The 24,301-nt window shown below is 43.0% G+C and overlaps 1 protein-coding gene across 1 annotated transcript; it reads left to right on the top strand.

The window, feature by feature from the left end:
* Positions 1 to 806: 806 nt before the first annotated feature.
* Positions 807 to 24,301, top strand: LOC121571773 (synaptotagmin-11). The gene is made up of 5 exons (XM_041883449.1): positions 807 to 1,143; positions 14,792 to 15,525; positions 15,903 to 16,130; positions 20,851 to 20,971; positions 21,059 to 24,301. The coding sequence occupies exons 1-5, from the start codon at positions 1,110 to 1,112 to the stop codon at positions 21,367 to 21,369; spliced, it is 1,428 nt and encodes a 475-aa protein (XP_041739383.1). The 5' UTR covers positions 807 to 1,109; the 3' UTR covers positions 21,370 to 24,301.

The following is a 24,301-nucleotide window of genomic DNA, read 5'->3' as shown; positions in this document are numbered from 1 at the left end:
GTCCACGCTCTGTTGCAGCCGGCCCCGACCGGGAGACCCATGGGCGGTGCACAATTGGTCCAAGGTAGGGGAGGGTTTGGCCGGCAGGGATGTGGGTTCGTTTCCCACGGGGGGCCAGTATGAAACCAAACAAAAAAACATGTAGGCATTCACTAACTGTAAGTCGCTCTGGATAAGAGCGTCTGCTAAATGTAAATGTAGGCGTAGCATTTTGAGCTAGCGAGAGAATATTATTTTGATAGCAGGCCTGATCCCAATGACTCGACTGCCACCGCATGGAGAGAAAGAGATCTGCTCATTGTCAAGGAATCACAAGGCTCATTTGAATTTCCTGAAGCAACAGGAACATTCTCAGCAGCAAAAGAGTGATCAAGTTAAGATCCGACATCTTTTCCAAGTTGGTTGCTAAGCTGTGAAAAACAGTTGTATTTCACTAGTGCAAAAAAAAAAAAAAAATGTAATAGGACAGATGCTCCTTTTCTGGGTCCTGCCCTAGCCCTATCCCCATTGGCCAATGCCACTGCTTTGTTCTCATTCGTCCATTATTGGTAGCGTTGCGGTCTGGTTGGTTGGTGAGGGCGATATGATTGGTTCTCTCTACCAGACATTTCCAAGGGAGAATCTCAATTGCGTTTCCTTGATTCCTTCAGTCCTCTCTTCTCACCTCTTTCACAAAACCCATTGGATGAGAAGGTCAGAGGGGCGGGACCTCTGACCTTCTCATCCAATGGGTTTTGTTAAATAGGCGAGAAAAGTGGATGCGAGGAATCAAGGAGATTCTCCCTTAAACTCACCGTTGTCAGGGGGGTCCTCAAGGCTGGTTGTAGCCGTCTCGCTCAGTAACCGCACCCGACTTGAGCTCGAGACAGGAGTGGGTTGAAGCGATCGCGAGAGCATCCTTGCGAAGCCACAGAATCACAACAATAATTTCGGACTGAGGACAATACGACTGTCAAACATCGTCGCCTCATCACCCGGGTGATATAGCCTACTGACCTAAAGAAAAAGCGTAGGGACAATATCATTCATGGAAATAAATTAGAAGCCTGCGAGTTTGATTTGTTGTTGTTTTTATTTTGGGGGGACAACACAGCCTTTTGAACCCCAAAATGGCTGAGATAACCAATTTAAGACCAGCATATGGTAAGACATATTATTAAATGTTTTTCCGCATGATAAATAACATGCCAGGCAACTGTTTTAGGCTAACCGAAGAAAAATTAGTTACTCATGTTCTCCACAGATTCTAAATGGTGTCTTGTTGGCCTAACAAGGCTGAAAGACTCCAGGTACTACACACTTTATTCTCCACTTTATTTTATTTATTTTCCGAAAGTCTCGTTTTTTGTGCTATATTCAATTAATTTCATGTTTGAAATTAAATGGCACACGTCTATTTAATACGACACGAGTGATGTGTAGCCTACATTGTTGAGTCCCCATTGTGAGTCTTATCTCCTACAGTGGATGTTATTCTGATTATTAAATAGCTTTGAACCAACAGCAGGAATACATCAAAAAGCCACCTAGAATATAGGAAGCCACTTTTAAACTATGTGGATTTAGGGTGTATGTATTATTATCAACAATGTTCAGAGGGGAGAACACAGACCTATCAAGGCCTCGACTGTGTCAACGATTCAAATCATTTTAAAACGGAGCATAGGCCTATTGTCTATGTTTAATTTGTTGGGATTACAAATAGGACTATACATGAAAATGTATGGTCATGCGTGCGTTAGTTTCCGGCAGTAGCCACTATTGCTTCGTCAGATTTAGTCTTGTAGGAAGAATGTTGGCAGGGGATATAGACTGAATGAAAATGTGCCTGTGACATTATATATAAAAATATATATATTGACTTCTGGTTAATGTCGTGCGCGGTACAGGTTTATTGTTAAGGGTGAGACACGTTTGGTTTGCACCTACTGCGCTCATGCCTTCTCCATCCTTCTCGAATGGCTTTTGACAGCGCGTGTGGGTTAGAGAGGATGATGACGTTAAGTCTATTCTTGAGGCTTGGCATCAACTGTGCCCGACTGGCTGCTCTTCTATTGTTGTAATGAACATCTACCCTAATTCCTGAAATGGACCCGTTGTCAATAGCAGAACAGAACATTTGTGCAGGGTGGGTGGTGTTCTCTCACGTCTGCCCAAATACCTCACTCGCTGGGCAATCAATGTGCGCGCTCATTGAAATCTATCTAGTTAAGTCACTAGCTACACCCAGTCACATGCATATATTTACTGTATAAATATATGTTTTACACCTGCAATTAATCAACAATCAATTACACAACAACCAGTGCAGACAACTAACAGGACAGGATGGGACATATCACATTGACAAAATCAGTAAGAAACAGTCTAATTCTCCTCTTTTCCGACCCGAATAGTCTATGAAAATAAATGTGCTCCAGTGGAGATTATTATGTTTTCTGTTTGAAGGGGAGAGGTGCTCATGTTGTTTGTTTGTGTCTGGATTGTTAGAGCAGCTCCTCAATGAGAGGGCGTGGGGAGTCTAATTAAACCAACAAAAGCACTCTTTGTTATATCATCTCTTCATTATCAACCTTTCTGCATTGTTAAATTCATATTACCATAATTCATCTCCTTAACAGATAGCTATCGCCCAGAGCAACTTGCATGGCTTTTGTTTTGATTCATGAGCGGATTTTCCCTCTGATTTGAGGCCAGTGCCAAAGCTGGAGGGAACAGATGCAGTTTACCCCACCTGAGGGATTTTCATACTACTGAGCCGAGCCAAACTAAGCTGTACTGAGCTGGCCTGGTTATACATTCCCTATACTTGCTGTAACTGTTCTGGAAAGGACAATGTGAAAGTGATGACCCCCTCGGCTTTACTTCCGTATCCAGTCCCATACCGTTTTGAATGGGCTTCAAGATTATATAATCCAATTCCTGAGAACACAGTCATACAGTGCAGTCAGAAAGTATTCAGACCCCTTGACTTCTTCCACATTTTGTTACATTACAGCCTTATTCTAAAATTGATTAAAATAATGTTTTCCCTCATCAATCTACACACAATATCCCAGAATTACAAAGCCAAAACAGTTTTTTTAGAAATGTTTGGAAATGTATTTAAAATAAAAAACTGAAATACCTTATTTACATAAGTATTCAGACCCTTTGCTATGAGACTCGAAATTGAGCTCCGGTGCATCCTGCTTCCATTGATCATCCTTGAGATGTTTCTACAACTTGATTGGAGTCCACCTGTGGTAAATTCAATTGATTGGACATGATTTAGAAAGGCACACACCTATCTATATAAGGTCCCACAGTTGACAGTGCATGTCAGAGCAAAAACCATGCCATGAGGTCGAAGGAATTGTCCGTAGAGCTCCGAGACAGGATTGTGCCGAGGCACAGATCTGGGAAAGGGTACCAAAAAATGTCTGCAGCATTGAAAAAATGTCTGCACAGTGGCCTCCATCATTCTTAAATGGAAGAAGTTTGGAAGGTGACCAAGAACCCGGTGGTCACTCTGACAGAGCTCCAGAGTTCCTCTGTGGAGATGGGAGAACCTTCCAGAAGGACAACCATCTCTGCAGCACTCTACCAAGCCACTCCTCATTAAAATGCACCTTAAGGACTCTCAGACCATGAGAAACAAGATTCTATGGTCTGATGAAACCAAGATTAAACTCTTTGGCCTGAATGCCAAGCGTCACGTCTGGAGGAAACCTGGCACCATCCCTACGGTGAAGCATGGTGGTGGCAGCATCATGCTGTGGGGATGTTTTTCAGCGGCAGGGACTGGGAGACTAGTCAGGTTCGAGGCAAAGATGAACGAAGCAAAGTACAGAGATCCTTGATGAAAACCTGCTCCAGAGCGCTCAGGACCTCAGACTGGGGCGAAGGTTCACCTTCCAACAGGACAATGACCCTAAGCACACAGCCAAGACAATGCAGGACTGGCTTTGGAACAAGTCTTTGAATGTCCTTGAGTGACCCAGCAAGAGCCCGGACTTGAACCCGATCAAACATCTCTGGAGAGACCTGAAAATAGCTGTGCAGCGACGCTCCCCATCCAACCTGACACAGCTTGAGAGGATCTGCAGAGAAGAATGGGAGAAGCTCCCCAAATATGTTTATATTTATATATTTTATTTTTATATTTATGTTTTAGTCATTTAGCAGATGCTCTTATCCAGAGCGACTTACAGTTAGTGAGTGCATAATTTTTTTTTCTTCCTGTAATGTCTCAAATTGATATGAGAAAATGAAACGCTGCCTGCCCAGCAATAACTATACACTGCTGGCCCCTACAGTGAGTGAAGGCAATGAAGGCAGATAATCAATTATTTCAACACATACAAATCTCTGATGTCCTGTAACTTATACCGTTACATAGTATACATATTTTTTTATTATACAGTGCAACCCTTTTCATATTATATTTACAATACATGTTACACCAGTATAACACTGCATGATGACATACAGTGCCTTGCAAAAGTATTCATCCCCCTGGCGTTTTTCCCATCCTGTTGCACTACCTGTAATTTAAATTGATTTTTATTTGGATTTCATGTAATGGTCATACACAAAATAGTCCAAATTGGTGAAGTGAAATGACAAAAATATCTAGTTAAAAAAAATTAGACAATTAATAACGGAAAAGTGGTGCGTGCATATGTATTTACCCCTTTCCTATGAAGCCCCTAAATAAGATCTGGTGCGACCAATTACCTTCAGGAGTCACATAATTAGTTAAATAAAGTCCACCTGTGTGCAATCTAAGTGTCACATGATCTGTCACATGATCTCAGTATATACGTATACACCTGTTCTGAAAGGCCCCAGAGTCTGCAACACCACTAAGCAAGGGGCACCATGAAGACCAAGGAGCTCGCTAAACAGGTCAGGGACAAAGTTGTGGAGAAGTACAGATCAGGGTTGGGTTATAAAAAAATATCTGAAACTTTGAACATCCCACAGAGCACCATTAAATCCATTATTAAGAAATTGAAATAATATGGCACCACAACAAACCTGCCAAGAGAGGGCCGCCCACCAAAACTCACAGACCAGGCAAGGAGGGCATTAATCAGAGAGGCAACAAAGAGACCAAAGATAACCCTGAAGGAGCTGCAAAGCTCCACAGCAGAGATTGGAGTATCTGTCCATAGGACCACTTTAAGCCATACACTCCACAGAGCTGGGCTTTAAAGAAGAGTGGCCAGACAAAAGCCAATGCTTAAAGAAATAAATAAGCAAACACGTTTGGTGTGCGCCAAACGGCATGTGGGAGACTCCCCAAACATATGGAAGAAGGTACTCTGGTCAGATGAGACTAAAATTTAGCTTTCTGGCCATCAAGGAAAATGCTATGTCTGGCGCAAACCCAACACCTCTCATCACCCCAAGAACACCATCCCCACAGTGAAGCATGGTGGTGGCAGCATCATGCTGTGGGGATGTTTTTCATCGGCAGGGACTGGGAAACTGGTCAGAATTGAAGGAATGATGGATGGAGCTAAATACAGGGAAATTCTTGAGGGAAACCTGTTTCAGTCTTCCAGAGATGTGAGACTGGGATGGAGGTTCACCTTCCAGCAGGACAATGACCCTAAGCATACTGCTAAAGCAACACTCGAGTGGTTTAAGGGAAAACTTTTAAATGTCTTGGAATGGCCTAGTCAAAGCCCAGACCTCAATCCAATTGAGATTCTGTGGTATGTCTTAAAGATTGCTGTACACCAGCGGAACCCATCCAACATGAAGTAGCTGGAGCAGTTTTGCCTTGAAGAATGGGCAAAAATCCCAGTGGCTAGATGTGCCAAGCTTATAGAGACACACCCCAAGGGACTTGCAGCTGTAATTGCTGCAAAAGGTGGCTCTACAAAGTATTGACTTTGGTGGGTAAATAGATATGCTTGCTCAAGTTTTCAGTTTTTCTTTCTTATTTCTTGTTTGTTTCACATAAAAAAATATTTTGCATCTTCAAAGTGGTTGGCATGTTGTGTAAATCAAATGATACAAACCCCCCAAAAATCTATTTTAATTCCAGGTTGTAAGGCAACAAAATAGGAAAAATGCCAAGGGGGGTGAATACTTTCGCAAGCCACAGATACAGGTGTTCCAAGCTTGTAGCGTCATAACCAAGAAGACTCAAGGCTGTAATTGCTGCCAAAGGTGCTTCAACAAAGTACTAAGTAAAGGGTCTGAATACTTATGTAAATGTAACATTTCAGTTTTTTATATTTTTGCTAAATTTTCTAAAAACCTGTTTTTGCTTCATCATTATGGGGTATTGCGTGTAGATTTGAGGTGGAATTTTTTTTAAAATCAATTTTAGACTAAGGCTGTAACATAACAAAATGTGGAAAAAGTCAAGGGGTTTGAGTACTTTCCTAATGCACTATATATATATATATATATATATATATATATATATATATATATAATCTCTCATTTGAAAAAACTACAAGGCTAAGGAGGCGGTCTCTTTCGCAGCGTATATCCGAGCCAGCACAGTATGTTTCGGGTTGGCACGATAGTTTAAAAAAGGTAATAAGGTGTGAAACTGTGTTCCATTGGACCCCAATCTATTCCTAGCCATCGCTACACACCATCGCTTATTATCCAAGGTGTGCATGTGGACCGAGGGGATGGTCGTGATGACTGTGGACGTGTGGGTTGTCAGTCTCTGATGTAAAAGAGGGCTGATATTTTGAGATCCCCAGCCTGCTATGCCATCTTGGATTCAAAACTATGGCGTAGGAGTTTCCTGAAGGACTGGCAGGGAGAAAGACTTCTTGAGTCAGTGAGTAGTTGAGTAGGAGCTGTTTGAAGGACAGTCTGCACCTAAGACAGAGCTATAGGAAGAAAGAAGTTAGCCCTACTCCTGTCAATCGAATCAGATCTACATAAATAAAATATTCTGCCATTCTACAGGAAATATAATGGCAAACACTATTGAGTTTGACAGTCTTTTCAAAGTTGTTTGCATAATTGAATCACTGCCAAAGTGATATACATTTGTTTTGGTTTAGAAATATGGACCATCTTTGTAAAGTTATGAATTGGGACTACAGCCCGTTGGTGAGATGTTGTTCAAGTAGGTTACTTTATTGTTTGCTATTAATTTACTGGAGGTTTAGCCAACTGATTGTGTGGTTGAGGTGGTCCGATCGAGGGTCTGAATGTCAGATTGTGGTGTCTTTTTTTGTAGTTTGAATCTTCTGTACATAGCATTTCTGGTAACTGTGGCATACATGTACTTGATGAGGACATTACACAGTCATAACATAAGCAATGCAAAACATCTTTATATGGCTTATGAAGATTGTATAAGTCACTTAAAAGGTTGTCCTTATTTAGTACCCTTATGTTATTGACTTTCTTTGTCTCTTTGGGGGTACATGTCTTACTGAGGCAATCTAGCCTGGATGAAGGGGTGAGCCGACACAGTGACACACAGTCCTACCTCTCCTCCTCTCCCTCCATCTCTCTCCGTACCTTCTCTCTGCAGTGTGTCCGGCATAGCCGGAACAGCGCTTGTGATTTAATGCCATAGTGACTGGTGTCAGTGACAAGCCCCTTTCTCACCCAGTGGTGAAATACAGCGTAGTCCACCTCGGGAGAAGATGTCTGTCTGTATCACTCATATTCACCGAGATTTCAGGATGAAGAAACACACACAGAGAAAGCTAACGTTGTGTGAAAGGTGGTTTAGATAGTCTATTAGCTCAGTCCTGTGAGAAGCTGAGCAGCAGTGATTTACCTCGTGTTGATGGCAGTAGTGGAGATGGATGTTTACAGATGTTTCGTCTTTGTTAATGTCCTACTGTGTGCCATATGTTGAACATGTAAGAGGGAAAATAGATTGTTTACAAGAACATTTCTATGAGTGTTTGGGTTATTAGAACAATTCTTGAGACACGACTCTGTGTAGTGGAGGTACTTAGGAATGTAGTGTTTCCTCGCACCTTGACGTCACCTTTTATGAAGTTAGCGGTCACTCCTGAACTGGATGGTTTGCCAATTAAAGGGTAGGAAACAATAGTTTTTACTCACCAATGTAACAACACAGTGTGGTCAAAGACTTAGTTGTAGTCATGACCTGGTTACCTATAAGTACAAACCTAGTAATGTTTTGGGGTTATTACATATTTATTGACTTATTTCCGGATAACTTCTAATGTACCCACAATGCACTATTTCTCAACGTCATATGGAGGATCTACTCTGTGCTACTGAGGTCGTAAGCTAGCTAGCTCAAGCTGGCTAACGTTAGCCACACCTCATGCTAGTCACAGTCTTTGTGGCTGTGTTATCTAGTGGGAACCCATTAGCACGGCAGGCTCTGGTGCTTTCTTGCCGTGGGCTCCAAACAAAAGAGAAAATCATACCTGTTTGCACTAATGGCGTAGTACCTCGTCTGTTCTCCTTTTTGTTTTGTCAACTTTTGGCATGTTCTCTGTTAAGTAGGCTATGTGAGTTTTGTAACTTTTTCCACCTTGGCTAAGTGCTTGCGCGCTAGCTGACTGACATCTGGAATCTATCTATTTTGCAGGTAGCCTAGCGGTTAAGAGCGTTGGGCCAGTTACCAAAACGTCACTGGTTGGACTCCCCGAGCCAACTAGGTGAAAAATCTGACAATGTGCCCTTGAGCAAGGCACTTAACCCTAATTGCTTCTGTAAGTCGCTCTGGATAAGAGCGTCTGCTAAATGACTAAAATGTAAAAATGGCTGACTGATTCAGTGCTAACATAACGTTAGCAGGCTGGTAGGGCTAACATTAGCAGGCTAGTTGGCTAGCAACCTTGCAAGTTGATTTGTGACAATACATTCATAAAGTATTTGCTTGTAAATTGGCTGAATTTTATTGAAATTAGTAGTCATGAGTGCAAACGATTTGGATTAATTTGAAGTTATATATTTGAAGTTATTTCTGTTGAGGTTACATTATAGGTTGGCTTGCTGGGTCCTCCATATTACATCACACCCCGTAAAAACGTTTTCCGACATGAGTTTAGCATTCTTTGGAATTCTGATCGGTTTTATGTAATAACTCCAAAAATAGAAAAGTGAGTTGTAACTTTGCATTGGGACTTTTGATGCGTATACTAATTCAAATCCATATGTTACATGTGGTTATGTTTATGCTACCTACCCATAATTTAGGTGTTAGAATGAGTGAATTCAGAGTATGGCGTGCTGGTTACATTTACTACTCTTCTGGTAATCTAAGCCCAGACGTCACACGCATCCTTAATAATACACTCCTCATTTCCTCCTCTCTTCTGAAACTCCAACGCTCCTCTCTCCATCATGCCCTCATCCTCCTCTTTCTGCCCTACCTTCACACTCCTCTGTATTCCTCCACAGTCCCACACTTCCCCGCTCTCCTCCTCGCGTATGAATCAGACAATAGAATCATTGCTCATGATTAACAATTTACTGCAGTTTATTAATAATGGACGCCTCCTGCGTATGCACAGACTCGTGTACACGCGCGCGCACGCTCACACACTTGTTCTTTCAAGCATTGTTCCTTTTGATACCGTTGGTTTTATTACTAAATCCTGGATTTCGCCTTCAGTATTGTTATCGAGGTATGAACTCACTCAAGGTTTTATTTCATTTAGACCTTGACCTTATGGTCTCTCTCTCTCTCTCTCTCTCTCTCTCTCTCTCTCTCTCTCTCTGGGGATGACTCTTTCTCTCTCTGGGGATGTCTCGCTCTCTCTGGGGATGTCTCGCTCTCTCTGAGGGGATGTTTCTAAGCAACGAGAGCATCTCAGCTGTGCTTTAAAGACCCACCAAAAGATGTCTGATGCCCCACTGGGGTCGCAATGATCAATGGAGTAGAGGGGGGGGGTCAAGTCTTTGTCTAGAGGGGGATGGGGGAGTGAGTGGGTGTGGGCAGCTACTGTAGACACTACGGAGATAGTCAGTGGAAGAGAGAGGGAGTGGGAATAGGTAAAACATTGCCTCAGGGGAAAAGGAGAAAGAGCGAATGGAAAGCAGAACTGGATGCCAGTAACTGATTTTAATGACGATAAAGAAATGACTAAATGGTTTAGCCGTGAGGTATGCCCTGCGGTACGCAGACAAGTGTCTGCTGTTCTGAATTCCCAAGGCCCGCAGGGAAGTGACTGTCACTCTTCAGAAATGTCCCAAGCAGTCTGTTTGTCTGGCACGCTTTCTCTCGACTCTCCATCTGGGCCCTAGCTATGGATCCTTTGTCTCACTGGTTGTGTCTCTGTTAGCAGCGGATGTCACCACTCATTCATACCACATTTCCTGACTCTCTGTCTCTTTCATTCACCATTTCTTCTCCCTTTTCTCTCCTAACCATTTCCCTCTCTCTCGCTCTTGTCTTCCTGCTACCTTTGAATTCTATCCCGATTCCTATCCTCAAGTAACCGTGTTCACAACCTTCATTTCATGGCCATTTTTGTTTTTCTGTCTGGCTTGTCAAGCTGTTAAAAGCCTCCTGTCTGTCACACAACTGGACAAGTGCCTGCAAACCCTGACCCAGTTTTGGCCTCCAGCACTGTTGCTAAGCCCCTCCAGCTGACTTCCCTGCTGGTTATGAATATTGGCAGCTAACACTAAAGCTAAATCCCTGCACATGCAGCTTACTGGTGGGCCGGGGTGTGGCTGGCTGCAACTTCAAGCATCTGGGGTCATCCAGTTCAGTTCTAGCCTGGTCAAACCAGACTGAATGCTGCACTCACTATTGCTTCCAATGGTGAGAGCTGCGTTCAGTCTGGTTTTACCAGGCTACTAATTCCAGTCAAGGTGCATGAAGGCTGATGAAGGCTGCTATGCTGAAACCTGTTGTTTTTTGATAGTAAAGGAAGAGGACTTAAAATTCTACTTAGAATTATTGTAGTCGAGAAAATCTCTCGTAGAAATATTGTAGTCGATAGCTGGGGCCTCTGTCAATCTTTGCTTTATAACAGAGGTAGGTAACCTTAAGCAAATGTGACTGTGTGTAGTTATTCCTGACCACTGAGGTTGATTTGGGCTTCAGTCACAGATTTTAACCAAAGAAGGTGGCTTTACAAACTGCAGTTGTGAATCTGAATCATTTGGATGTCCATTGGTGGGTGTGGCTTCTTGTTTCAGTTTAAGGCCTATCCCACCACCTTTTACATGACACCGGGGTCGTGTTCAGTAGGGAGAAAACGTTCTGAAACATTTTGAAACTGGGAGATACTGCCAGAACTTGCCCAACATGAACACAGATTTTTGTTTTCCGTGTGCCATATTGAACACAACTCTGGTGGGCGGAATCTCTTCAGTCGGCAGACAACCCCATATGGCATTCATAAATCTGAACTGCACTTCACTTGAAATTCCACGTTTTTTGATACCATTGTTAGGAAGACACATCAAGTTGAATGAGACATTCATATTAATCTGTATTCATCAGTATCTGTATTCATTCACAGACCCAATGAGAGGTCAGTGAGATATAGAGAGTGACTCATTCTAGTGGCTGACTTGACTCCATACAGAAGTCAGAATGGCTCTTACCATATAAAATGACTGCCCTTACAGTAAACAAGTGAATAGTCACAAACAACTATGTATTCCGTTGCCTACACAGTAATGTAGTCCCTTTAAACCTATTAGTGAGCAAAATGGTCCATTTACACTAAAAAACGAGAAGGAACATCCATGACAATGGCATGCATAATTCAGGGTTTAATTTTTTTAGTTGTTTATGCATTTGCATAGGTGGCTTTTTGTGAATGCAGTATGTGGGTGTTTTTATTCATGTTTGTAAGTGCACGAACGTTCAGTATGCTAAGTGTGTGTATAGTGTAGTTAATCTACCAATTTTCCTTGCTGCGGCGTTGTTTTACATAGAACTCACACGAGAAAAGGAGAAAACACTCCAAAGCTCTTGAGGCCTCATTATAGCTGTGATCAGTGCAGCCGTACAGCAGTGTCTGACAACCACACACAATCCACACCTTCACGATCTCTACAGTCTGAACAATGATTGGCTGAATCAGGTGTGTTATTGCAGGACTGGAGTGAAAACCTGCATACTTAGTAGTGCTGGAGACCCCTGCTCTATAGTGTGCATTGCATGGTCTCCTTACTGATGATTTGTATGCAGAACGTTACATACGCCCCGGGTCCCTGTCCCGCCCCTGATGGAGCAAGACCGCATGAATACTACACTCTTCACACCCCTGACCCCACACACGCACTCGCAAAGATACACACACACACACACACACACACTCTGTACACATTCACTTTCTCAGAGGCTTCCATCCCTCACCACATTACAGTAATGGGTGTCCATTAACTGGAAAACACTCTCACTGTATACCAGTGTCTGTGTTTCTCAGTGTGTGTGTGTGTGTGTGTGTGTGTGTGTGTGTGTGTGTGTGTGTGTGTAAACACATACCCCCCACCCCCGTCTCTCAGTGCCTTCTGGAGTCTGATTAAGTGTGGAGACGGTGGAACACACATCCTGTTCTCATCCGCTCCGGGGTGAACTCGGAATTCCAATCAGCTCCGACCGACCAGCTCGATGGGAGAGGGGCCCCGCTGTTGCCAAGGCCACCCATATGAGAGAGAGAGAGAGAGAGAGAGGACAGTGAAGGAAAGACCGAATAATATTATTGGAGAAAATGGCTTAATTTGAATAAAATTGTTTAAATTGAAGGAGAGGGCAAAAGAAACCAAGTTTCCATGGTAGTAAACATACACAGAAAAGTAACATTACAAACATAGTTTAGATATTAGCAACAAGACAGAGAACCCACTACTTTACTCAAAGATAGACATTGTGCCTCTGTCAATCAGTCCCTGAGAAAATGTGACCAGCATCACCAAACCTTAATCTACCTACACACCATCAGCAGATAGCGCTTACAATGGCAGGCACTTCCAGGCAGGCACTTGGGCATAGGGGTACCCATATGTGCAGGCTAAATTGCTGTTAAAGGTGTAGGCCAATGATAGATCTAAGGCAGGTCTGTCAAAGACAATTATAGGCTTGTTATTTTTTTTGACTTTTGACATTTCAGCCTTTACTGAAGTTCAGTTATAACAAGGTAGATCTGTCACTCAGGTTAGTATTTGGACTCATTACAACATTGACTACGGTGTGTGTGTGTGTGTGTGTGACTACGGGGCTGGTGAAGAGGCTATCTCTCTCAGGTTACTCAGAGAACGAGTCAGTACTAAAGAGACTGTAAGAAAGTAAGTCAGCCTTGTACGAGCCATAACGACACAAATTATTGTTGCATTCTAATAGATGTTGGTAGAGCATGGCGCTTGCAACGCCAGGGTTGTGGGTTCGTTTCCCACGGGGGGCCAGTATGAAAATGTATGCACTCACTAATTGTAAGTCGCTCTGGATAAGAGCGTCTGCTAAATGACTAAAATGTTTTGAAAGAAATGCAGCCATAGATGTTGTGACCAAAACAGTCATCTTTCATAACATCAAAATGGCTGTCAAAACAACAGGGTTCGGAAGGTCTTGAGTTGATGAGATACCTACTTATACTACAATGAGTATTTTCATGGTTGTCGCCTACAGTCTACATAGCCACAAACATCCATATTGAACATGATTGGACAGTCAAACAGTAAAGCATACTCTGTACTGTACCTCAGTATGAAAAATGTATGCACTCACTAATTGTAAGTCGCTCTGAATAAGAGCGTCTGCTAAATGACTAAAATGTAAATATAGATCAACATGCTCTTTTCTCCTTGCAATTATTTTATTTTTATTAGGTTACACCAACAAACAAAACAGCAGAACAATATAATGCAGCAATTTTCCCAACAGAGGCAATGCAAGATGAAATGAATGGGAGTAGCAAGCCGAGTGCAGAATTACTTTTATATCAAATTATACTGAACCTGACCACAGTAATGGAAGACTTTGTTCAGGTTTGTTCCTATTGGAATACCCTGTAGTGACATGCTACACAGTGAAGTATTCCCTGACTGGTTTCTCTGTCTTTCTCTTTCTCTCTGTCTCTTTCTCTCAAAGTCCTTTATCAAAATATCAAGTGTTCAATCACACGTTTGTTGCTCTTATCTATCCATCTCTTAAAATGTTTTCCGAAAAGGTCTCCCTCGCTCTGTGTCCTCACTTCCTCCTCACATCCATAGCCACACCTCAAATCTAGGTAGCACTTTATTTCGCACCACTATTCAAGGTAAATACCAGTTCAGTGTGTACTGTCAAATAAAGTGCCACCCAAAGCTTAGATCCAGGCTGGTGCCACAGCTGTCAGTCACTTGTTAAACTGGGTCACACACTCAGTCCAAATTGAGGTCAATGGTGTTGTGTGTTTTCCAAAATGCTCCTGGTAAACATGGTGTAAAACATATTATAAACTGTTGCAGTAGGATTACAGGAACTGTATGTGGCAAGGCCCCAAGAAACGTGAACAGGGAAGAAATGAAATACTTTGATCCTACCACGTTTATCAAGTCCATCCATTTAAGTTTATTTGTGTTTTGGACCAGTTTTTCCTGCTTTTAAGCACATAGTTTTGACAGCCTTTCATGTTCTCACTTTAGGCAGAGAATTATGCTTTTTGATGGAATCCAACCTTCTGTTTCATGATGTTTCATATCTCACGTGTTCTTAATTTGTTTGTTGAAGGCAGTTTTTAAAAGGTCAGATCTTCCTGTTAAGGGTTTCAACCCATCAGTGTTGAAGGAATGGGGTAAATAACAATGGAAAGGAAATTATAAGATAAAGTGAATAACCTTTCCCTGCTCTCCCCCCGTCCCTCTTTCTCCTCCGCTCCCTTCTCAGAGGTGTCCCCGGTGCTGGCGGGCTTCCTGGGCGCCGGGGTCCTGGTGGTCTCAGTCACGGTGGCCGTCTTCCTCTGGACCTGCTGCCAGCGTCGCTACCGCCAGCTGACGGGCAGTTACAAGCTCCAATCGGGACCCTGCGACCCGGCCGTGGACCCGCCCTACAAGTTCATCCACATGCTCAAGGGAATCAGCATCTACCCGGAGACACTTAGTAACACGAAGATCGTCCGCGTGGGTCGACGCCCGGGCTCCTCGCGTAATGGCGGCGGATCCGGCGTTGAGTGGGGTCGTAATGGTGAGCGAGGAAGAGGAGGGGGAGGAAGGGTGACGCTAGTGGACGTCAACCCAGAAACGGGCCTGCTCAACGGCTCCACCAATCTGCAGATGAGCCACCTACTGCCCCCTGCTGGACAGCCCAGGTTAGAGCAGGCGCTGCCCATCCGCGCCGACTACTGCTGCCTGGAGAGCAGCTCCAGGGGTAACAGCAGTAGCAGTAGCTGTGACGCCAGCAAGACAGCCTCGCCCTTTACCCCGTGCCAGGGGGAGGGCACCACAATGCCGCCCGCTGCTCTAGGCACCCTCAGCCTGGCCGTGGACTACAACTTCCCCAAGAAGGCGCTGGTGGTGACCATTGTTGGCGCCCAGGGTCTGCCCGCCGTGGACGAGCAGGCGGGTAGCTCGGACCCCTACGTGAAGATGACCATACTGCCAGAAAAGAAGCATCGGGTCAAGGTGAGTCTGGTTCCTCTGGAGGTTTCTTCCTACCTACAGGGTTGATCCTTTCCACTGTTTTCTCTGATTTGTGTTGTTGAGGGTTTAGGTATTTGGGGTTGTGGTCCTAATTAGGCTAATACTGTTATTATTGAATTATTTGAATTATCATTATTACAGATTTTAGATAAAAAATAAGAAAACACAATTTTTTATTTATTGTGCAAACATGCGGCAAGAAAGGTTTGAAGACCCCTGCATTATCCCTGTTATTTGTTATTGTAAAAGAGTTACTGTTAGTGTCACTGTAACTGTTTAAGTGTTACTGTAAGTGTAACTGTTTTAAGTGCTACTGTCACAATAACAACCAGACTGAAATATAACCGATTGCTCTGCAGACCCGCGTTCTGAGGAAGACTCTGGAGCCGGTGTTTGATGAGACGTTTACGTTCTACGGCGTGGCCTACAGCGCACTGCCCGACCTCACGCTGCACTTCCTGGTGCTAAGCTTTGACCGCTTTGCCCGTGACGATGTCATCGGGGAGGTGGCGGTGCCCCTGGCAGGGGTGGACCCCAGCACGGGACGAGTCCACATCACCCAACAGATCAGCAAGAGACACATCCAGGTGAGGGATGGGGATGAAGGGAAAGGAATGGATGGAGGGAGAGAGGAGAGGATGCATTACCTTGATTTATTACCTTTATTTAGGTCGGTTATTAAGAACACATACATTCTCTTTGATAATAATGACCTGACAAATAGACCCATCCTGGTTAGAGAAGGGGATGAGGAATGGAGAAAAGGAGGGAGAGAGAGGAGAAACTGGATGATGGAGGAGGATTTGTATTTGTATAAAAAATAAATTTCAGAGGAAGAAAGGTGAGGGATGGGGGATAGATGATGAAATATACTCTAGAAAGAAGGACAGAGGAAGAGGGGGGGAAGGGAGGGAGAGAAGGGAAGGGGTGTGGTAAAAGAGAGCAATTCAGAGAGCGATGAGTAGACAGAATTTGAGGATAGAGGGAGGAGTTGGAAAGGTGAGGGGGGAAGAGAGAGAGGAGGTTAGGATGGATAGGTGGAGCAGTTACTGGGCTTTTATGACCAGCAACACTTGAGATGAAGGGGGAGGGATAAGGAGAACGACGTGAGAGAGAGAAAGAAAGAGGGAAAGATGGAGAGAAAGAGAGAAGAGACCGACAATAATCATTACTGGCTTCTAGCACAGGGTTGGCAGAAGGGTGATACATTTGCAAAATAAATGTCTACAGATTTAAATATGATGAAATGGTATAAATAATATAATAACCAATCCTGGCTTGTTTGCTTTTTGGCAAACAATCTTTCTTTCATTGAATCATTATCACACACGCATGCAAACACTCCACACACACACATACATGCAGCTGAAACGTATCTGTGAGGCTGGTCTGTGTGTGTGTGTGTCTGTATTGATTGGAGACCCATTAGGCCCATAAAAGTGGAGAGAGCCTGGCATTATCTCTGACTGTAGGAAGACATCCATCAGAGCACGGAAACAAAAGCCTTTTCCCCACATCATTACACATCATCCATATACGGCAGGGAGGGGAGGGAGGGGAGGGAGGGGAGGGAGGGGAGGGGAGGGAGGTGAGGTGAGGTGAGGTGAGGTGAGGTGAGGGAGAGAGAGAGAGAGAGAGAGAGAGAGAGAGAGAGAGAGAGAGAGAGAGAGAGAGAGAGAGAGAGAGAGAGAGAGAGAGAGAGAGAGAGAGAGAGAGAGAGAGAGAGAGAGAGAGAGAGAGAGAGAGAGAGAGAGAGAGAGAGAGAGAGAGAGAGAGAGAGAGAGAGAGAGAGAGAGAGAGAGAGAGAGAGAGAGAGAGAGAGAGAGAGAGAGAGAGAGAGAGAGAGAGAGAGAGAGCTGCTCTAGATGAGAAGGAACTCCGCCCAACACTATCTGCACTGAGAAAAAGATAACCAAGATAGAGAAACCTGCACTTAATGCAAAATCTGCACTGATTACACCATATGGCTTTTAGGACAGACTGTAAATAACCCACACACCATTAGGCCCCCACAGAGACATTAAAACATAATGATATAATCTCTAGAGCTCATGCAGTACGCACAGCTACTCTTCGAAGACAGCAGACATGCACGCACACGTGTAAACACATTACAGGTATAAGTATCATTCCCAGTGCCACTGTAAGCCTGTCAAGCGAGACAGTACAGAAATGTATACACACAATCATAATTTCTTCCTCCATGTACACATACACTCACTCCAACATTCTAAATTTCACCTCCATGCAGTCACACTATTTCGCACCCCTCTCCCTCATGTGGAGATGTATAAGTACATACTTCCACCATCTCCTCTCCCTCTATTTCTCTTCTTTCCCTGTCTCATCTTCCTTTCTCTTCCTCTCTGTTATCTCTCTCTACCCCCTCTCTCCCCCTCTTCCTCTCCTTCCATCTCTCTCTCATCTCTTTACACCGTTGTTCAGAAGAGGGCCTTAAATTGAATTCCCTCCTATTTTACTGCAACCTTAAGGGGTTTAGAGACAGGATGGAATCGATCTTCCAGTAGAGAGAGAACTTACTTAAATAGGAGAGGGACAGAGATTAGTTTGTGTAAATGAAAAAGAGGAGACATGGGTATCTGCTGATGGAGAGAAAGAGAGCAATGGCAATGAAAAAAGAAAGAGAGAGAGAGATGGATGAGAGAGAGAATAGTGTTTTTGGACGGAGAGAAAGCAAGACGGAACTGTGGGGGAAAAAAAGGATTGTGGCCGGACCATACGTCCAGAGGAGACGTCCATGAAACTTTTAACTGGGGGGAACTTAAGTGGAGGGGGAAGCTTAAATTATTGAAGTGGGGGACAGTAAAGACGTCACACTCATTACGACAGCAGTAGCTCACACACTTAGCGGTGGTTCATAAAAGCTATTATCCGTTTAGAACATAAAAAGGTATCTTTTGAGCATGGCCATTGTGATTCTCCACCATTCTACAGTAGCGCTTAAACGCTTCAAAACTCCCATTCAGCACAAGCCGTCCAAAATGTCACATTGGTTTATATGGCGGCATTAGCTCCTAGCGCTGTTATGACTGTGCCTTGCAGCAAGAACCATTTACTTGTACTTTAGATTAAAATGTCAGGGAACTAAGCAATGCCAAACATGGTGGGTCATTTCTGCATTTCGCACTGCAGTGAGTCTATGGCATGTTAATTTATATACTCAAACGGTGCTTTTAAGTATGAAATGCACCATTTACTACATAAGTACTTTAGAATATAGTCAAAAATATTAAAATGGTAGGGAACTGAGCTATTGTACACTACAAATGGTTGTGTACAGACTGCAGTGGTTTCAGACTATTTGTGTTTTTCGTAGAGCAGAGCTCCCCTGCCCCTAGTAGTCCTGCTCACTAATGAAAAAGCTACTGATACACTGTAGTAGAGACAATTAGGAGGCTATCTATTTACGCCATACTTTGCATGCAGATCCCAGAGCAGATGGTAGCAGATTTACGCGCACACGTCCGCACACACATTACACAGACACACATCTCGGCCTGGGTAATTCTCTATTTCTCCGATCTAAGTTCAAGCTCAGCCTTGGGCCGCCTCCCACAGCGCGTTGCCATGGTGACACCTAGACGTAGTATAGGAATTCACGCTCTGAGAAAGAGTGAGAGACATGAAAGCAGTGAAAAAGAGAGTGGGACCAAGAGAAAAACTAAGAGAGAGATGAACAGAAAGATGGGGATAGCCGCAGGTCTACAGATATTAGTTTTACTGTCATTATGTATGGTGTATGAATTGTGTGCATACTGGAAGTGTAGGTGGATGGGTGGGTTATGGAGGTTTGTCTGCCATATTTTTGTGCAAGTCAGGTTTTGTGTGTATGAGGGTACTTTGTGTGTGTAATGTACAGTGCCTTCAGAAAGTATTCACACCCCTTGACTTTTTCCACATTTTGTGTTCCAGTCTGAATTTAATATGGATTAAATTGAGATTTTGTGTCACTGATCTACACACAATACCCCATAATGTCAAAGTGGAGTTGTGTTTTTAGAAATGTTTACAAATTAATAAAAAATGTAATGTCCTGATTCAATAAGTATTCAACCCTTTTTTTAATGGCAAATCTAAATAAGTTCAGAAGTACAAATGTGCTTAACAAGTCACATAATACGTTGCATGGACTCACTCTGTGTGCAATAATGGTGTTCAACATCATTTTTAAATGACTCACCCGTCTCTGTACCCCACACATACAATTATCTGTAAGGTCAGTTACAGAGTTTAATGGCTGTGATAGGAGAAAACTGAGGATGGATCAACAACATTGTAGTTACTCCACAATACTAACCTAAATGACAGAGTGAAAAGAAGGAAGTCTGTACAGAATAAAAATATTCAAAAAAATGCATCCTGTTTGCAATAAGGCACTAAAGTAATACAGCAAAAAATGTGGCAAAGAAATTAACTTTTTGTCCAGTCTTCATATTTTCAAGCATGTTGGTGGCTGCATCATTTTATGGGTATGCTTGTCATCGGCAAGGACTAGGGAGTTTTTTGGGGGGTAAAAATAAATGGAATAGAGCTAAGCTCAGGCAAAATCCTAAAGGAAAACTTGGTTCAGTCTCCTTTCCGACAGACACTGGGAGACAAAATCACCTTTCAGCAGGACAATTACCTAAAACACAAGGCCAAATATACACTGGAGTTGTTTACCAAGACGACGTTGAATGTTCCAGAATGATCTTAAGTTTTGACTTAAATCGGCTTAAATCTATGGCAAGACTTGAAAATGGCTGTCTAGCTGTCTAGCAACTTATTTAGATTTGCCATAAAAAAGGGTTGAATACTTATTGAATCAGGACATTTCATTTTTTATTAATTTGTAAACATTTACAAATTACTCCACCAACGTGACAGAGCTTGAAGATTTTTTTTAAGAATGGGCAAATATTGTACAATCCAGGTGTGGAAAGCTCTTAGAGACTTACCCAGAAAGGCATGCAGCTGTAATAGCTGCCAAAGGTGATTCTAACATGTATTGAGTCAGGGGGTTGAATGCTTATCTAATCGATGAATTCGTGTTTTATTTTCCATTTATGTGTCTTTTTTTTTTTGAATTTCTCTTCCACTTTGACATTGGAGTATTTTGTGTATATAGTTCAGGAAAAAATGACAGTTAAATCCATTTTAATCCCACTTTGTAACACAACAAAATGCGGAAAAGGTCAAGGGGTGTGAAAACTTTCTGATGGCACTGTATGTGTGTGTTCTAACTATGTTCTCCCCGCTGTGTGTGTGCGTGTGCATCTACATTCTAACCCTGTGCTCTCTCTGCAGTGTGTGAGCCGTGGGGAGCTGCTGGTGTCTCTGTCCTACCAGCCTGTCACTCACAGGCTCAATGTGGTGGTGCTGAAGGCCAAACACCTGCCCAGGATGGACATCACTGGCCTGTCAGGCAGTGAGTACTACACAAACGCACGCACACACAAACACACACACACACACACACATCTCACCCCCTTTCCCCTCTATCCATCCCTCACAGACCCCTACGTGAAGGTGAACGTGTTCTACGGCCGCAAGCGCATCGCCAAGAAGAAGACTCACGTGAAGAAGTGCACGCTCAACCCCGTTTTTAACGAGTCATTCATCTACGACGTGCCCGCCGAGCTGCTGGCCGACGTCTCTGTGGAGTTCCTGGTGGTCGACTTTGACCGTACCACCAAGAACGAGGTGGTGGGCCGCCTGGTGTTGGGTGGCCAGAGCCTCATGCACACTGGGGTCACCCACTGGAGAGAGGTCTGCGACAACCCCCGCCGGCAGATTGCCAAGTGGCACAACCTGGGCGAGTATTAGGACCGCTCAGAAAAATATCCCAAAATGTTCCGGATGTTTGCAATTTTCTTGGAATGGATATTCTGTCGAAAAACCACCACCACCACTACTATTTCAATCCTATTCTCTTAGAAATAAAACCCTTCCCACCTGAAATAAAGAGACACAACCAGACCACCGTAACCCCACCCAGCATGGACACTCGCTCCTATGAAAAATTCCCGCAACCATTGAGACGACCACCGGGGCCGAGAAAAATCTGACCAGACTTTCAGGAATCACTGACGACAAAAGACTTGATTGAGGATTTAAAAATCAAAATCGGAATATATATCTATATATACATATAAAAATTTATACACAAATATATAGCCTACACAATCAATACTGTTAGCGAGATCCATGTGGTCCTACCGGTTGGTGGGTGTGTAAAGCGGCTGTGGTTCATCCAATCAGAGTTCACAACAGAGAGTGCATCACAACTCCTCCCTCCTTCTCCAGCCCCTGCCACCCATAGGTATAAACATTCCTTTACTTGCATGCTTGAACAAGTTACAAATAAAACACACCTGGGAAGGAAGGTGGCCACAGAATACAGTAGGTCATATTTTCTCTTAACGTAGTGTACCAATTCCCTTTAAATCAGGAAGTATCCCCTGGTACTGCACAAAATTGGGAGGGTTTATGTTAATTAAAGGGTGTGGTTAATTTATATTGCGATGGGGCTGTTTTTTAAAGTAGGGAAATGCTTCTTTTAACAGGAGTGGTAATATTAGAGGCGTGGTTAATTTATGGGGCAGGATGGGATACTATATTACAATATTTACCAGGGATAATAAAGTTGTTGCAAAGTGTTTAAGTTATGGGCAGGTAAGGCTATGGGGAGGACTTGATGATATTTGAAAATGTATGCACTCACTAACTGTAAGTCGCTCTGGATAAGAGCGTCTGCTAAATGACTAAAATGTAATATTTATCACCACTTTTATGTTTCTTTCTATGTGGACCAAATATGTTTAATCAGTAAGCTCACATGCAGCAACAATATCCATGAAACTCAATAGTCAAACTGCATTTGTCAGAGCTTTTTCATGCACAGTGTAAAATTGGCTTGAGTTCAAGCCAGCTCTCGTAGAGACAGGGACAAAATGGAGACATTCATTTTGTGGGGCAGATTCATACCAACACTGGCATAACAATTGGACATTATCCACTTGCAGTTCACGTACATGTTGGAAAACCAGTGTTCAGTATGTTACAATGTGTCTATGATAAGTGCATTGTGGAGCTAATCAAAACAGTTCAATCTAAATTGAGGGGATGGAATAAAACTCTGCCATCTCAGTGATATCCCTTCACTGAACCCTCCCTCAGTAGCAATCAAGGTTAGTGGATTGGGTCTGCCCCATTACAGTAAATTGATGATTTCTGGTTTTATTTTGTGACTGCTCCCTATCATTTTATTGGTGCATTTGTTTTTAGACCTGATGTGATGAGGTGAGGCTGTAGCTATGTAGCATGGGTAGCTATAATTCACTGGACCTTAATGTACCAAAACCCGTTGTTTATAGTACATCTGTTGTCATAGTGACCACATGAGCAAAGGTCAATGAGTGTATCTATAACTTTGTGTCTGAATCACCAATTTTACCAGTTTAACCAATTTTACCAGAGAGAGCTTCGTAGTTTATATGCTGTTCCACAGTGGCCATTTGACCCAGTATACACTTGCCTGGCAGTGCTTTACTCCTGTTGAATTTATTTGAATAAATAATTTAGTAGAATTTATAGCCATGTTACTGGTAACAGCTCAGTATATCCTCGTTTGAACTCTGCATCTTAAGAATTGTACATTCATTTTTTTCAATATATTTTGTGTGGGGTGAGTATGTGAGAATTTCAAATGTTCATCTCCTGCAATGTCACATCCACTGAACTCATCAAAGGTGTCTATGTCGTCAGCTCTCGTTCTGGTTCCCTCTTCTCCCCAAGCTCTCGCTCTCTCTGTCTATCACCGCTGTTGCTCCACGGCGCGGTCCCTATTCTGTCAGAGGCAAAAAAAATGTTTTTACTCTGATAGTCAGTAGTGATCAAAGGAAGTCAAGCTGTCACCGCACACTATGTCTCTTTGCTGTGTGTGTACACTGTATCTCACTGAATGTCCTAACCTCTTAGCTTGAATGCTGCATGTCCCTACACTCCCACACAGGTAAACAATGTACACAATCCACTTCACCGGCCTCTGAGTTGCTCAAACTGCATCCCTACAAACTGGCTGCAATGCGAGTTTGAGCTAACTTGAGCTAGCAAACAAATCAACATAAATGTTTATAACATTATTTGTGTGGCGTAGTCACTCAGCAAGCTTATTTTCCTAATGTTTGGCATATCACAGTTTTATGTACTGTAGATACCATCGATAGCAGTAATGGCACTGTAAGTGGTTAAGTGGGCAGTTGTGTCCTTTCCTATAAAAGTAATCACATCCCACAAGGAACTGAGTGTAGGCAGGACTCACATTTAGGCTGCACACTGAACATTTTGGATATCTGATCGCACTTTGAAAAGCCCAAAGCAACCTTTTAGTTTTTATCACTTGTTGATTTGATCAAACCTTTTTTTGCTACGGAACTAGATTTTTTTTGCTCTCTGATACTTTTTGAAAATACAAAAATATATTTGTACATATTGTAACATAGGAGGCTAATATCTTGTTTTTGCTAACAAATTGGCATATTAATTTGTGTCTTAGTTTTCCCCTTCAGCCCCCCCACATACATTTATTTAGGTAAAAAGGTAGACTTTGCCTATTCAGTTCTTGACATCCTGCGCATGTCCTTAGTCCTATAGTATTCCCTCTCACAGCCATGAGAAATTCGTAAACTGAACAAAAATATAAATGCAACATTTTACTGAGTTACAGTTCATATTACATTTACATTTCAGTCATTTA

This window comes from Coregonus clupeaformis, chromosome 8, assembly GCF_020615455.1.
Source record: "Coregonus clupeaformis isolate EN_2021a chromosome 8, ASM2061545v1, whole genome shotgun sequence".
NCBI classification, from domain to species: domain Eukaryota; kingdom Metazoa; phylum Chordata; class Actinopteri; order Salmoniformes; family Salmonidae; genus Coregonus; species Coregonus clupeaformis.
Note: the sequence above shows the minus strand (reverse complement) of the source record. Positions and strands in the feature narration are given on the sequence as shown.

Bases quoted from the DNA above. Each gene is read 5' to 3' on its own strand.
- LOC121571773 (XM_041883449.1), top strand. From the start codon at position 1,110: ATGGCTGAGATAACCAATTTAAGACCAGCATATG. The intron at 1,144-14,791 runs GTAAGACATATT...CTCCCTTCTCAG, and splicing joins CAATTTAAGACCAGCATATG to AGGTGTCCCCGGTGCTGGCG. The intron at 20,972-21,058 runs GTGAGTACTACA...CATCCCTCACAG, and splicing joins CATCACTGGCCTGTCAGGCA to ACCCCTACGTGAAGGTGAAC.